This window comes from Ceratosolen solmsi, unplaced genomic scaffold, assembly GCF_000503995.2.
Source record: "Ceratosolen solmsi marchali unplaced genomic scaffold, CerSol_1.0 scaffold2, whole genome shotgun sequence".
In the NCBI taxonomy this organism is placed as follows: Eukaryota; Metazoa; Arthropoda; class Insecta; order Hymenoptera; family Agaonidae; genus Ceratosolen; species Ceratosolen solmsi.
The window spans coordinates 2,176,136-2,190,246 of NW_011948422.1; the positions used below are offsets into that span (position 1 = coordinate 2,176,136).

Consider the following 14,111-nt stretch of genomic DNA (forward strand, 5'->3'; position numbering starts at 1 on the left):
GGCCACGTGGGGGGGGGGGGGGGGGGGGGGGAGAGAAAGATCAATATCGAACGAAAGTATTTGGTTTATTATTAACAATTTTTGTCAATTCATTTTGATATTGTTTATATATATATATATATATATATATATATATCATTATATAGCGGCTACTTGAGTTTGGGTCGAATGATATTTTTGTTAAGTTTCGCGATAGTTGCCACGTGCATTTACATATATACGAATATGTATGTATGTATATTGACAAAAGGCATACGGTTATCGACTCATTGAACGCTCGCACGAACATATTTGAGCATATTTTTTTTTAACTTGAGGGTTTATTATATTAATTAGATAATAGTTAGATATTAAGAAGCGATCGTCTCGTATTGCGAGGGTAAGGGTAACATTATAATATATTTCTTAATTAAAATTATTAAACTTGGCCTTTTATTTATTGCTGCACTGCGAATATTCAAATCTATGATCTAAATACGTAACAATGAGTCAAGAGGGAATCTAGTATTTATACATGTGTGAGGCTCAGTTAGTAATAGTTAATATTGAGGTAATGGCAATTTTGCCAATGCTAGTTGTACTCTACTATACATTTTTTGGATATGAATTAGTTACTTCTGATTGTTTTCTAAGCATAGCTCAAGTAAGCATTTAATTGTCGGATATGCAATATTACTTGTCGGTCGTATAATGTAATTATATCTTGAATATGTATTGTTGACGAAATTGAATTGAATTTTTTTTTTTTATTAGATTCATAAATTAATAATTACAATTATTCAGCAGTCGATATGAAAATTCATTGTTTGCAAAAAAGTTATTTGTATTTTCGTTATAAATTTTTAAGTGCTTTATATTAATTATTATATTCTCTTATCTAAATCAGAAGAATACAGAATTGCTTAACTACCATTGTTTTTCCCAAGTAAAGAACATTTTTCATACAAGTGTTTTTATACGAGGTCCAAAAAAGTTAGATAACACTAAAAATAATTAGACAAAACGGGACCATCGACTTTTACAAAAATTCTGAAACAAAATGTATTCCTATTTTTTAATAATTATATATAAAATTTTGTAATTAATTACTATTAATTCGATAATTTTTATAATCTAATTTTAACAGTTATGTATTATTAATTTAGCAGATATTATATCGGATAAATAGAATATTTATTAGATAGGATAGCACTTGTTATTTCTCATCTTCAGTAATTGTTTTCATTTAATAAAGACTATAATATATAAAGCTATAGACATTATTTAAATTATTTTCTGTGCAGGATATTAAATAGATTTGAAAAGTGGATCGATTCACGCAAAAATTACGTTTCTTTCAATCGATGGCATTGACAAAGATCAAAATACACGTATGTGTAAATATTAATTACCTCGAAAAAAAAAAAATATATATATATATATATATATTACAGACGGAATTGTTAATCGAGCCTAGCGATTTATTTCGTTTTAAAGAAAATATGGACAAAAAAGCGTACGGTATAATTTTTAAATAATATGAATTCTCTATTATTTATTGTCTTGTAAATTTTAATTTCTAGGATCTGTCAAAAGATATAATACATCCTTTCATGTGGAATAGAATTTATTATTACAATTGGATATTACATTTGAATAGAGTGTAGGGATTATAAATAATTGTTGAAATTTTTCGCGAATGTAGTTATCGATAGCGAAATCAATGTGCGTAATTAATTATTCATTTGTGGCCGAATAAAACGCGGTGGGATAATCAACAGGTTATTATGTAAACTAAACTGCGTTGTACGTGAAATTATTAAAAAAAAAAAAAAAAAAAAAAAAAAAAAAAAAAAAAAAAAAAAAAAAGTCTTGCAAAGTGATTACGAAGAAAGAATGAAAGCAAGAAAATATGAAAATATTGTTAATGGTTATTGATAGACGTTTAAATTGAAATTTATATTAAATATAGAGATATTAAAGACATTAAAGGTCACCACAAGTAATTGCACACTTAGAGTGTATGTTGCATTAGGGCAAAGTGATATTATCCCTAATGCAAAAATATTGCAAATTATTTGTTAACGAGTTTAATATCCAAGGGATGTCGACTTATGCAAATCGAAGATTTCTCCTTAATTAATGAAATACATGGTAATCGCGAGACGCGCCTTTACAATAGATAAATAAAGGGGTTTTCGAATAACTGAAAATTGATTCGGCGGTGGGACATACGATCTGGATTATGAAACGGCGCAAAAACTTTGTTGATAAGCGAGCGAGACGAGCAAGAAAGTAGCGAGGAAGAAACACCAAATAATAATTTCATTATAGATTGAACGACGGGATAGATGAAAAAAGTATAGAAGTGAAAGCAATGTTGATTTGCGTCACTCGTTTCCTCTCGCTTTTCCGCTTTTTTTTTTTTCTTTTTCTTTTTCCGAACAATTGTTTAGAATCAAGATTTCAAAGTGCATCAATATTACTAATCAACGATAATTCATATTGACGAATATTATCAAATTATGCGAAAATCAGGGATTTTTACCTTATTTCATTATTGACAAGAAATTTAAAATCCCAGAGAAAAACTCTCTCTGCTATTGCATCCAATTTTGAAGGTCAAACAAAGGGGAAGCGACCAAGGATGACGAGAAGAACAAGGACATAAGCTTAACATCAATTTCAACAACGTGACCCGAGCTACGATAATTGATGAAGCGGTGGCGAATTTCCTTTTGTCAGACATCTCAATGCACTGTGGAGAAGGAAAGTTGAAGAGAGCAGTAGCTAGCGACATTAGTTTGATAGATTAGCGAGACATTATCGGAATTTTAACGACAATCCCTTCGATCGTCCGTCAATCACGAACGGATCGATGAAGGAGTCGGAGAGTCGTCAACGAGCAGCCAATTCCGCTAACAAACACCGCCGAATTGTTCAACAGCGAATTCTGTCCAATGAACTAGCAACAATTTAAAAATTTTTATGCGATAAATTGAGTCAATTTTTAACACTACGAGACAAATTCACGCCTCATAAATATTAAATATCTCATAACTATCGAACTAGAGTTCACCCGATTTATACCTTTGTTTTGATTTGTGCATTTGCTATTATGCAAATTCGGAAGCTCAGCAATCGCTAAAGTATAAAGCGATTATTAAAGCGTTAAAAAAGAGTTGCGAGAATGAGCGAAAATGTTTTTTAGATAACGCTCGCGAAGCCAATATTGATATATGCACACTCTCAAATTGCAATATGGAAATAAGAAAATTATTATCGAAGAAATATTATCAGATTATAGATCGTCGCCTTCAATGGATAACGGGTGGATGGGGAGGGGGAGTGGGAGGGGGGAGGGGGGGGGCTTTGCTTATTTTGCAAGAAAATTGAAAAACGAATTACAGCAGTGAATAGAGCATTTGTCTTGATTCCACCTTTGGCATGATTTGCTATTGGTACAAGTAATTAAGAAGATTAGAGAACGGTTGTCTGTCTCTATAGGAAGGGCCGTTCGACCTGTCTCCAAGTGTACTTCATTACTATCATTGCTGGTATGAAGCTTCGAAAGTACCATAATGAATTGTTTTTTAAAATTTTACGTCTCTTTTGGCTTTTATGCGCTCTTTAAATGGGAGACAATTAATTGCACTCGGTATTAATAGATTGGACTTTGTTCGATTATGTAATTTTGTAAACACGTTTAGCATAAAATTGCCTAGATGTTGGTTGTAATCAACGATTTTCAGAAAGGATTGAAACAAGTTTTTTTTTTTTTTTTTAAAGGTCACCTATATTTAGTGACGCGAAAAAGAAAAGCAAAATTAATGACGTTTTGTTATTGGGAAGAAATAACGTTAAGGTGGTGCGAGCCACGAATTGCATTTAAACGTGCACGAGAATCTTGTATAACCTCGTCAGATTAATAAAGTTTATTAATAATGTTTATTGATAAGCAAAAAGTCATTTAATTCAGGGAAAATTGCTTCGATTATATTCCGATGATTTGAATTGGCTAAAAATACTACCACCACTCCACTTTAAAATACTTATGTAAGAAATATTTTCAAATCATCCTGTAATCGAGGATTTATCATAATTCAAAAGATCGTGAGCCTTTTTTTTTACCCCCCCCCCCCCCACCCCCCATCAATAAATAAAATAAATTATTTTTCCTGATTAACTGGTAGAATGAATTAATCGATATTGCCGAGTACGAAAATTGAGATTTATATAAATATATATATAAAATATATAATAGGACAAACACGCATAAGTTGGTTCAATGTGCGTTACATCACATACTCCTAAAGATCAAATTTATATTATTTCTACTAATGTTTAATTGTATTTATTATTGTATTTATTAATGTTATTTTATTTTTATTGTCTTAAATATTTATTAAATATATATAGTTTGTAAGTTAGTATCGAGCCGTTTGGTTATAAAATATAATTTTTGTTTTCTACAATTGCGTTTGGCATATACGAGTAATAATTGCCAGAGTACAATATCGTTTTCAATATCGTGAAAAATGCTTGAATACTTATTATATAAATGTTGGATATAAGTTTTGCATGGAAAATGAAATAAATAATAGGGATATAAAGACGAGAAATCATTAGTGTTGTTTAATGCTTTTTATCGGTCGACGAAGATAGGAATAATAAAAATAACTTATATATATATATATATATATATATATATATATATATATATATATATATCAAAAAATAGAGATTTTGATTGAATTTTCGAATGAAAAATCATCTCTACAAATAAAAAATTATATACTTGTACGTAATTGTTTCTGGAATAGTTAGTTTTTGTTGCAATTTTACAAATTTTATGAACAAAACAAAAATTAATTATATTACTGTATAACATAATTTATTATCTTATTTTTTATTTTTTATTTATTTATTTTTTTTTTTTGCTACTACTCCTATAGTTTGCAGCAAGTGACATTGATATTCGTTTAAGATTGAAGTCAAATGTCTATGGTTGGAAATGCCTAAGGGATAATAAGCCGAAAGCAACTGCGATACATGAGAAATTATAAGTAGTCATATATATATATATATATATATATATATAATAATGGTCGAGACGAGAAATTTAAATATCTTCTTAATAGAGTTGAGAAAATTGTTTATTCGATAATAATCTAATTGTATTTCTATTAAGAAAAAAAAATTTCTATACTTTCTCCTCATTTTGTAAAAATTTTAAGTAAATGATAATATTGATTAGGGAATTAAAAAGAATTAGTATTACAGAATATGTTAATCTGATATACAAAATATGATTTTAGGACGATTAGATGGTTAAGGAAAGGAAAAGCGGTCATATTGTTAATTTAACATGATTTTCGGATAAATAATAGAGAGCGTGAATAAGTGTACGAGCGATGTTAGTGGATACAACAAAATTTCATTAATTTACCAAACAATGATAAGAAGGTTTACCGATAAAAAAAGGCGAGCTTCTTTTCCTTACTAAATTATCATTTATTATTCAACATCAGTGGCAACTATGTTTCAAGCCCAAGACTGTCCTTGAACATTTGTATTGATACATTTTCTAGCGAATCAGCGTGGTTGCGTATTAATTTAATTTTCTTAAGTTTCATATTTTAATACCAGTAATAGGCAATAGTAGACATCTGGTAATGTAATTGTATGGATAGTGGAATATTATCGGTGATTTTGTCAGAGCAGCAACGAGACTCTTACAAACAAATTGATTTCAAACAATTAAATGGTCGATCTGCGCTGTGGTATTACGATCAGTCAAACGTAAACGAGTGCGTCCGTTAGTGTAAGGGAGTGAGAGAATCGACTAAGAAGCCCTTTTAAGTGCAAGCGCTGATCGTAAAACTTGCCTTCTCTTGTGTGTCAAATTATCGCACGAGTCAAATTATCATTTGGTCTCCCTTCTAGCTCAGCTAACATCCCGAAGAGGACAAGACCTTGGCTCTTGTAGGTCCTGCGTAAGGTAGATCATCGACGACGTCGTTTATTAAAAAGTTTTCGTACAGTCTGTTGCAGTGAATTATGGCCAAGTTCGGTGGTGCTTTCGTAAATTTGTTAGATTACTCTCAGAGCGCTAGAAATTACAATCAATCTAATGAACGATAGGTCGAGGTAACATGCGACTTTATAGTTAAACGCGCATCTTTGATAATAGTTACGTAATACGCGAAATGAGTTTGATTATCAGAAGAGTTTTTGTGAAAATGAAATTGGAGGACAATTTAAAGAGGTGCCGTAATTGCGATGAAAGAAAAAAGATGAAAAAAAAAGAACGGGGAAAGAAAAAGAAGTGTAATTGACGTCAGGGAAATTAAGGCGCGATTATTTAAAAGTCGTATTTGCCCGTTAAACTTGTCAACGACAATTTCTTTATTCTGGGGACTAATAAGCAAGGGCCCTCTTGCATCAGACGTAATGCATGAGCAATAAAGCTTTACTCTTACTGGCATCGCAATACATAAATTTAACAAACGGATAAATAGCTAAATTAAATAAATGCGCGCGCGCGCACGTCGTGTCCGCCGATGTAAAGGGCATGAATTTACAGGAGAAGGCGGACACGCGCGCGTATGCGGCCTGTGTGACTTTCAAAGTGTTGGGTCATCGACGTGTACGCACATCGTCGTGTGGATCTGGGGTGGGGGGGGGGGCAAAAAACAAAAAACAAAAAACAAAAAAAAAATGTATGTTGGCCAACCTACATAGACGCAGGCGCGCGCCCTCTCTCTCTCTCACTCTCTCACACTCTCTCTCTCTCTCTCTCTCTCTCTCTCTCTCAGCCACATACTACACGCTTGGACGGTATACGCTTGGGATGGTGTGGGGGTAAGCGTGAAGCGAGCGTGCGCAGTTGCGTTTACGTGCGTGTTCGTGTGTAGAAAGGGAGACGCTCTTTGCGCGACGTTGTCCACTTTCTACGAGTCGTCCAATGGCGGCGGCTTACAACAATGGCTTGTGTGGAATAGTCGTCGCTCTCGGGAGAAAAGTGACCGAAGGACGCTCGCGCATGTACGCGTATACAGTTTGCGCGTAGGCGGTTAAATTATGTATATAATGTCGTATGTAGACGGGGATATTATATGTAGTTACGCACACAGAGGCGAAGCTGGCTCTGTAAAATCGAGCGACCACTGGATTTAATGACAATCTCGTATTTGGGAGCAGTTGTCGCTGAACAGGTGGTAAAGGATGTAGGGTACGCGCGTGCATCTCGACATATTCTCTCGTTTTCCTCGCATCGGCCCGCGCTGCATTATACAATATTTCCCCGCGAAGTTTTATATGACTGTGAGACTGTGACTGTGACCCGTATACGTGCGCGCGCGTGTACTAAATAAAGAAAAAGGGAAAAAGGGAGGAGGAGAATTCTTCATCCAGTTTGGTGATCCGGAGTTAAGAGATTTTCTTCTCTTGACGTTCCATGACTTCAGTCGGCGATACAAAGTGAGTATTATAAGGTTGTGCGAGGGTGCGGGGAAGAATCCGCGAGTAATGGGTGATTACGAAGAGGAGTTTGCGATGGTCGTCCAATACGTGCGATCTCTGAGTTGGCAAGACAATTAAGTTTTAATGTTACAAGATGCGTTATGGCTGCTTTGTGAAATTTCCATGACTCCAACTTCATTTATTTGCAGATCAACAAAAAATGACAGTATTAGAAGCAGAGGAGGATACTTATGAACAGCCGAATCCACCAAAGAAGAAACTTTGTCTCTCTCTTTCGGCCCTGTCAGAAAGACGTAATCAAGGAATCAATAAAAATAAATCCGATCTTCAAGTAGTCGGAAGGGCTAGCACTAGCCAAGCACGTCCTTTCCAATTAAGTAAGCAGCATAATATTCTATTTAAGCTTGTCGAGCGTAGTAATTTAGTTAAAAAAAAAAAAACCAAAAAAAAAACAAAAAAAAAACAAAAAAAAAACAAAAAAAAAACAAAAACAAAAACAAAAAAACAAAAAAACAAAATAAAAAATATTCCTCGTCTGTTTATTTTAATTGCGTGCGTGTATTATTGGTGTTTAGTTGGGGTTTGTGAATCCTTGGTACGTAGTTTATTGGCTGGTATCGTAACAATATTGCTGCATCGATTACGACTTGATACCTGAGACTTTATAATCATGCCTATTATTATGATGTTCTGATATTTATAATTTGAATGGTAAATGAAAATACACGCATTATAAGCAAGCATATTAACGAATTTTTTCCTTGTGCAGGTACAGGCAAAATGTTGAATGATTTTCAAAGGCTGGGTAGTAATCATCGGGATCCTGGCTGCGATATAACATCAAATATTATTATTGGCGGTTTGCGAATAGCGACTTTGTGCAATTTGGGCAATACTTGCTTTTTAAATAGTATACTTTATACGCTGCGATGTACGCCATCTTTCTTGCACAATCTTCATCATTTAGCAACGGATTTATCCATTATCAGCGAAAAACAGCTTCAAACGAAAGTACGAATGAGTTGTTGATGTTGTTGTTTTTTTTTATTTATTTATTTTATTTTTTTTTTTTTTTTTTTTTTTTTATACACACAAACGAGAAATTAATGGTAAATTAAGCCAACCAACATTATTTACACGCTTGAGATTGATATTATTTTATTTCTAACTTAAATTTAATTATTATAAACATAAAAACTTAATTGTTCTACGTAATTTTCTAATTTGCTGCCAAAATACAAAATGCCTTATTTGCATAGTTGCAACGCACAATTTATCACATTAAACAAGCAATCTTTTAATACATATACAATATTATAGTCTTAGTAGCTTTAATATTCTAATATATCTTTATTAATTGCAGATAAAAATATCATCCTTAGGTAGAACTGGTATGTCATCAACGACAAATAGCAGTCGAAGCTGGAGTAATAAAGATCTACCATCGTTGACGGCTGTAAGCGCAGCGACAGAGCTCAACAAACCTCGAATTCAAGTAGCTACTGAAAAGTTACACGAATTGTTTATGTCATTAAGAGAATTAGAAACAAGGGAGAACAATGAACCTTTTCAACCCGATGCTTTTTTACAAGCACTAAGGTAAGTTTATTTCATGGTACATTTATTATTATTATTATTATTAAGCTATAAATTATTCAGCCGCGACAAATGAAATTTCTTCGTTTACGTTAATTTTAACAAGATACGATTAAAATTAATTGAATAAGCTTTAGCAGCTGTTAAAAATTTTGTGACAATGTCAAAAGTGACACTGTGGCAGAAATGAGCTGAAAAAACAATGAAAATAAAAAAAAAAAAAAAAAAAAAAAAAAAAAATTTACGATTCTTTCTTACAGGGATGTCAATACAATATTTGAGGGCAATCAACAGCAAGATGCGCACGAGCTACTTGTTTGCCTCCTTGACAATATTCGCGAGACGTTTCAACTTTTTGTGAGAACACGTGAAAATCAATTTAATTGGCGCGTAAACGCTAGCACCAGTACCCAGGTGGACTCGCTGCAGGATCGCGCACTGCAATCCGACAGCAATAAGCGCGGCAATCGCAAATTGCAGAAGCAGAAGAAAAAATCGGCGACGAGTTCGGTTCGCGCCACAAGTGCCAGTGGCTTCTTGCAAATGAATGTCAATGGCATGACCGTTAGGTCCACGACGTCGGGCAGACACCCGTCGGAGAACGGGAGTGTTACGCCTCCAACGATTAACGGCGATATCAATACCTTCAATCGATTAGAGAATAAGAAGTGCTTTATATCGGAAGACTTTGAGGGGGTTAGTCTTCTGCGGACCACGTGCTTGGAATGCGAGCAAGTTACTGAGAGAAAAGAGACTTTTTGTGACATCTGCGTCCCCATTGATCGATCAAACGAGAAAGGTTTGTTTCTTATTTTTTCACTGGCAAAATTAAAATCGCAATATGGTTTATTTTTGTGACTCGACCTTGTGCGCCATACGTCCGATAATGATACAGTTCACCAAGGGTATGCACCAACTGGTGCTAATAATGCTGTAATTGATATTGAGTTTTTTTTTTTTTTTTTTTTTTTTTTTTTTTTTTTTGTTTTAGACGATGACGGGAAAACATTGGATTGTAGTGCAATTTTTAGAAAGGCTGTCGTAACGAGCGAACTATTATTTGGTTCGAACAAATATTGGTGCGCCACATGCTTACGGTACAATGAGGCCACACGAGCCGTCTGCTTCCCATCATTACCACGATTACTCATTTTACAATTGGAGCGATTTTCCACAGCTGCTGGGTAAGGATGTTCATCATTCAATTCGAGAAGCCTTCGATTAATATTAATTTTGTATTCATCGTTGGCTTATCAATTGCCTTACCATTGCAATCAATATTGATAAAATGAGCCAAGAAAAAGAAATAAAAAAACGAAAAAAAAACGAAAAAAAAAGAAACGAAAAATTAAAAAAAGTATCGAGGATTGTTAGTTACTTTACGTGCTATGGTAATTGATATTATATAACGTTTAAAATGCTATTTACGGTCCGGAAGTTCCTACGTAGAAAAAGTTCATCGATAATTACGTATCAGGGCAATGTTTGCAATCAAGTCATTATCTTTGGTATCCTAATACTCAGATTGAATTTTGTGTTGATTTTGGTAGTTCGTATCGACGAAATTATGTCATAAATGAAATGCACCGATCGTAAAATATAATTCTGTAAAAATTATAAACCGAAAGCTCAATTTATAAAGACGAATAATAAAGTTTTAATTGTATAAGAACATCTATTACAATCGGCTATAATATTCGTAATATTTTTAATATCTGAAATGTTTTCATCTTTGAACACTTAAAAATAATGTCAAATAAATCTGTAAACTATATAAATGTAAAGAGAGAGAGAGAGAGAGAGAGGGAGGGGGGGGGGGGGGGGGAGGGGAGAGACAATGGAAATGAAAGAAAGAAGGATATATAGAGATAGAGTAATGTGAAAAGACGCGTATATTGAAAAACAAGCAAAAACGATATTTTGTTTTGACAGTTCAATGGAGAAGATCAACAATCACATGCCAACGCCTTTAAGTCTACAGTGTTTCTGCGAACAGTGCAATATCATTACCGATCAATCTCACCTCATGGCTGGACAGTCGTCGGGTACGCATCAAAAGGAGCTCCATCAGCGCCATGTTTACAACCTATATTCTGTTATAATGCATCAAGGAGCGACGATGACAGCGGGTCATTACGTTGCGTACACGCGTTTGCCGAGTGACTCAGTCCACACGGAGTACAAGCAGTGCGAGCGCGACAGCAGCACTCATCGACAGTACAGCAACCAGGTAAATTGGAACGCCTCGTGTTCTCCACTTTATTTTCCACATCAAGATTTTTTGCCTCGTTGGAAAGTTCATTTTATTCCTACGCCTGGCGTATGACGATGTCTTCGTACATTATTTTCCTACTCGACTTCATTGATCCTTGATAGAGGATGGATTTGCAAGCTCGATAATTATCAGCTGTGATTATTCAAACCGATGTTTCTAACATAGTATTCTAAGATTTATAATTTAGGGTTGATAGTATTTAAGTAGCCTTATTATTTAGTAGTGAAGGGAAAATTAAGGGAAAATGTAAGACTATGACGAATTATAATAGTGCATTTGCTCATAATAATCAAGATCCGAACGAAACACTTGAGTAATTAAGCATTTTAAAGTATGATATTATTAAAATATAATGTACTTGATATATTTTAAGGAAAATTTGGTATAGCAAGATAATGGTAGCTTTGACGCATCTTCATTTAACTTTAGCTTCATACCTTCGTGGTTGCAGATTTATACAGGTGTATGTAAAGTATCGTCTCTCGCGTTGAATATCGCAGAATTAGTTGGCACAAAAGAGCTAATAATAATATTAGTTGGAAGTCTATTTTAAAAATTCGTTCGTCATAATATGAACATGTTTTACGAGATATTTTCAAATCGTATCTTATTTGGTTGCTGAGGATGAAGTTGAGAGAGGTGATTTAATCGATATCGGATGCCACAGCGAAGATGGACAAGATATCCTGAGTAGAACATTGAAGATTTCTGGTCATTTGGGTTTGAGTGTGGGTAAAGGTGAAAAAACTAATGGTAGTGCGACATGTAGAATATCCGTGTTGAGGCTCAATACGACAGAATCCGTACTATCAAAGGAATAAATCTAATCGTTAGCCAAGAATTGTTTTTTTTTTTTTTTTTTTTTTTTTTGCACAGTTTAGGTTTCCTTTCCTGGATGAATCATCGAGTCCTTAATGATATGCATTAATATATTTTTAAATCGGAATCTAATGTTTTTACTGTACGAATTGAAAAATTCTTAAATATTGGAAGCAAGTGGCTTTTGTCAATTTTTTTTGTTTGTTTGTTTTTGTTTTGTTTTGTTTTGTTTTGTTTTGTTTATTAACGAGGAACGGAAAGTATCTATAAATATGTCAATGAAAAATACAATTTACTTTCATGTAAAATAATTGGCTGAATAAAATTCTCAAAACGATTGAAGAGAGGGCAATGAATGCAGGAGAACTTACAATTATTAATGTTGTTATGCGCGGTAATTATTCACAAGAGTAATTTATGCATGGATTTGGTGGTTATGGCTTGGATTGTTCGATACTCAGCTCAATCGCCTTTATCTTATCCTTTATTTTTTATTTGATCATCAAGTTCGGAAGCAAATACTCGAATACTCGATTAAATCGGCCGATCTCGACGGCTTTATGTTGTTTTCTTTATTATGTTCTTTTCCTTAGGTTTCTTAGGTGTCAAATTCGACCTCTAAAATTTTTCAATCTATAGGACAATATATAGTTATAAGTTAATTTAATAAGTGATACAATTGTTTATGAATATGTAATTAGCTGGATGAGAAAATAACAAGCTGTGTAAAATTAATCGAGTTGTGCTACGAAATCCCTGCACCCTCGGCATATCTCCATTAAAATCTATTTCAATATTGTCAGATAAAATTGTTTAATTAGAGACTTATGCCACCCCTTCGTGACATTCTCCTCTAAAATACCGCAACACGCAAGCTCGTGCATTACACGGGATAATTAAAAATCGCCATTTTATTATTTAATCGCAAATAAAATTAAATCATCAACGTTTTACGCGTTACGGATGATTATTTTGATAAAAGGTCAAGAAATTGTCTTCTTAAAATCATGCGCGAGTCTACCGAAACTGTTTAAATGCAGTTTAGATAAGTCGCGTAATTGCGCGACAAAAATATTCCATTGGCTGACTTAAAAATGCTGGAATGCAAACGAGTGCAATGAAGAAAAGCGTCGAAATAAATATGCACAAATTCATTAATTAAATGTCATTGAAGTTTCTTTGCATTAGAAGAAATATATAAGATGCTCGTATTTGTAGTAATTCTATTACGTAGAACAGAAAAAGAGCTCGTGCAATGATTTCTATTTAATTATTTCGTAATGGAACTACGACAATTCCTAACTTAATTGCTCTATGATTATGTGCATATGGCATAGTGGATTGTCCGTAATTGTTAATGGTATTGTACATTATAGATCTTTTATGATCTACATTGTTTTGAATGTGCGGATTAATGTTAAATGAGATTATGCTTGTGTGTTGGTTAAATTCGATCGATTGACGGTCTCACTGTGTTGCTGTCATACATCATTTATTTTATTTGTCGTACATAATTTGAAATTCTGGCATAGTATATGGTAATAATTATTAATGATCCAATCAAATGAATTCCAAATCATTGTAGAGACTTGTAGAGTGTTAGTTAGAAAAAAACGAGCGGGTTCTTAAAATTTATTCTTAAATCTTCTTTGAGGAGTTCAATTTTTTTTTCCATCTCTTATTATTGATCATAATGTATTTATTACTTATACAATTTATTACATATTACGTATTAAATATTTCAAATTGGGACTATTTTTTAATTTTCTTTTAAAATGCTTTCAATAAATGAATATCTTATCTATTTTCCATTGAGTAATACTGCTTTTTATATTTCATGCGATGGTTTAATACTGATAAAGCATTAATGAGTTTAACGATTTTCTGATTGCTTGATGTTGATGGGTGACCCCTTTATGTTTTCTCATCGATATTTTTCTAATATTTCATATACTCT

At 33.3% G+C, this 14,111-nt stretch overlaps 1 protein-coding gene across 4 annotated transcripts in view; it reads left to right on the plus strand.

Moving 5' to 3' along the window:
* The window catches only part of Usp1 (ubiquitin specific protease 1), a 19,283-nt gene that overhangs the window by 3,776 nt on the left and 1,396 nt on the right, over positions 1-14,111 (plus strand). The window contains exons 1-7 of one of the 4 annotated variants that reach the window (XM_011499035.1): positions 6,886-7,568; positions 7,653-7,841; positions 8,234-8,475; positions 8,828-9,063; positions 9,321-9,859; positions 10,052-10,244; positions 10,993-11,290. In XM_011499035.1, coding sequence (XP_011497337.1) covers positions 7,664-7,841; positions 8,234-8,475; positions 8,828-9,063; positions 9,321-9,859; positions 10,052-10,244; positions 10,993-11,290 — 1,686 coding nt within the window. In that variant the 5' untranslated portion in view covers positions 6,886-7,568; positions 7,653-7,663. Of the gene's footprint in view, positions 1-6,885; positions 7,842-8,233; positions 8,476-8,827; positions 9,064-9,320; positions 9,860-10,051; positions 10,245-10,992; positions 11,291-14,111 lie in introns of those variants that run through there. The other 3 variants (XM_011499034.1, XM_011499036.1, XM_011499033.1) reach the window with 3 other exon arrangements.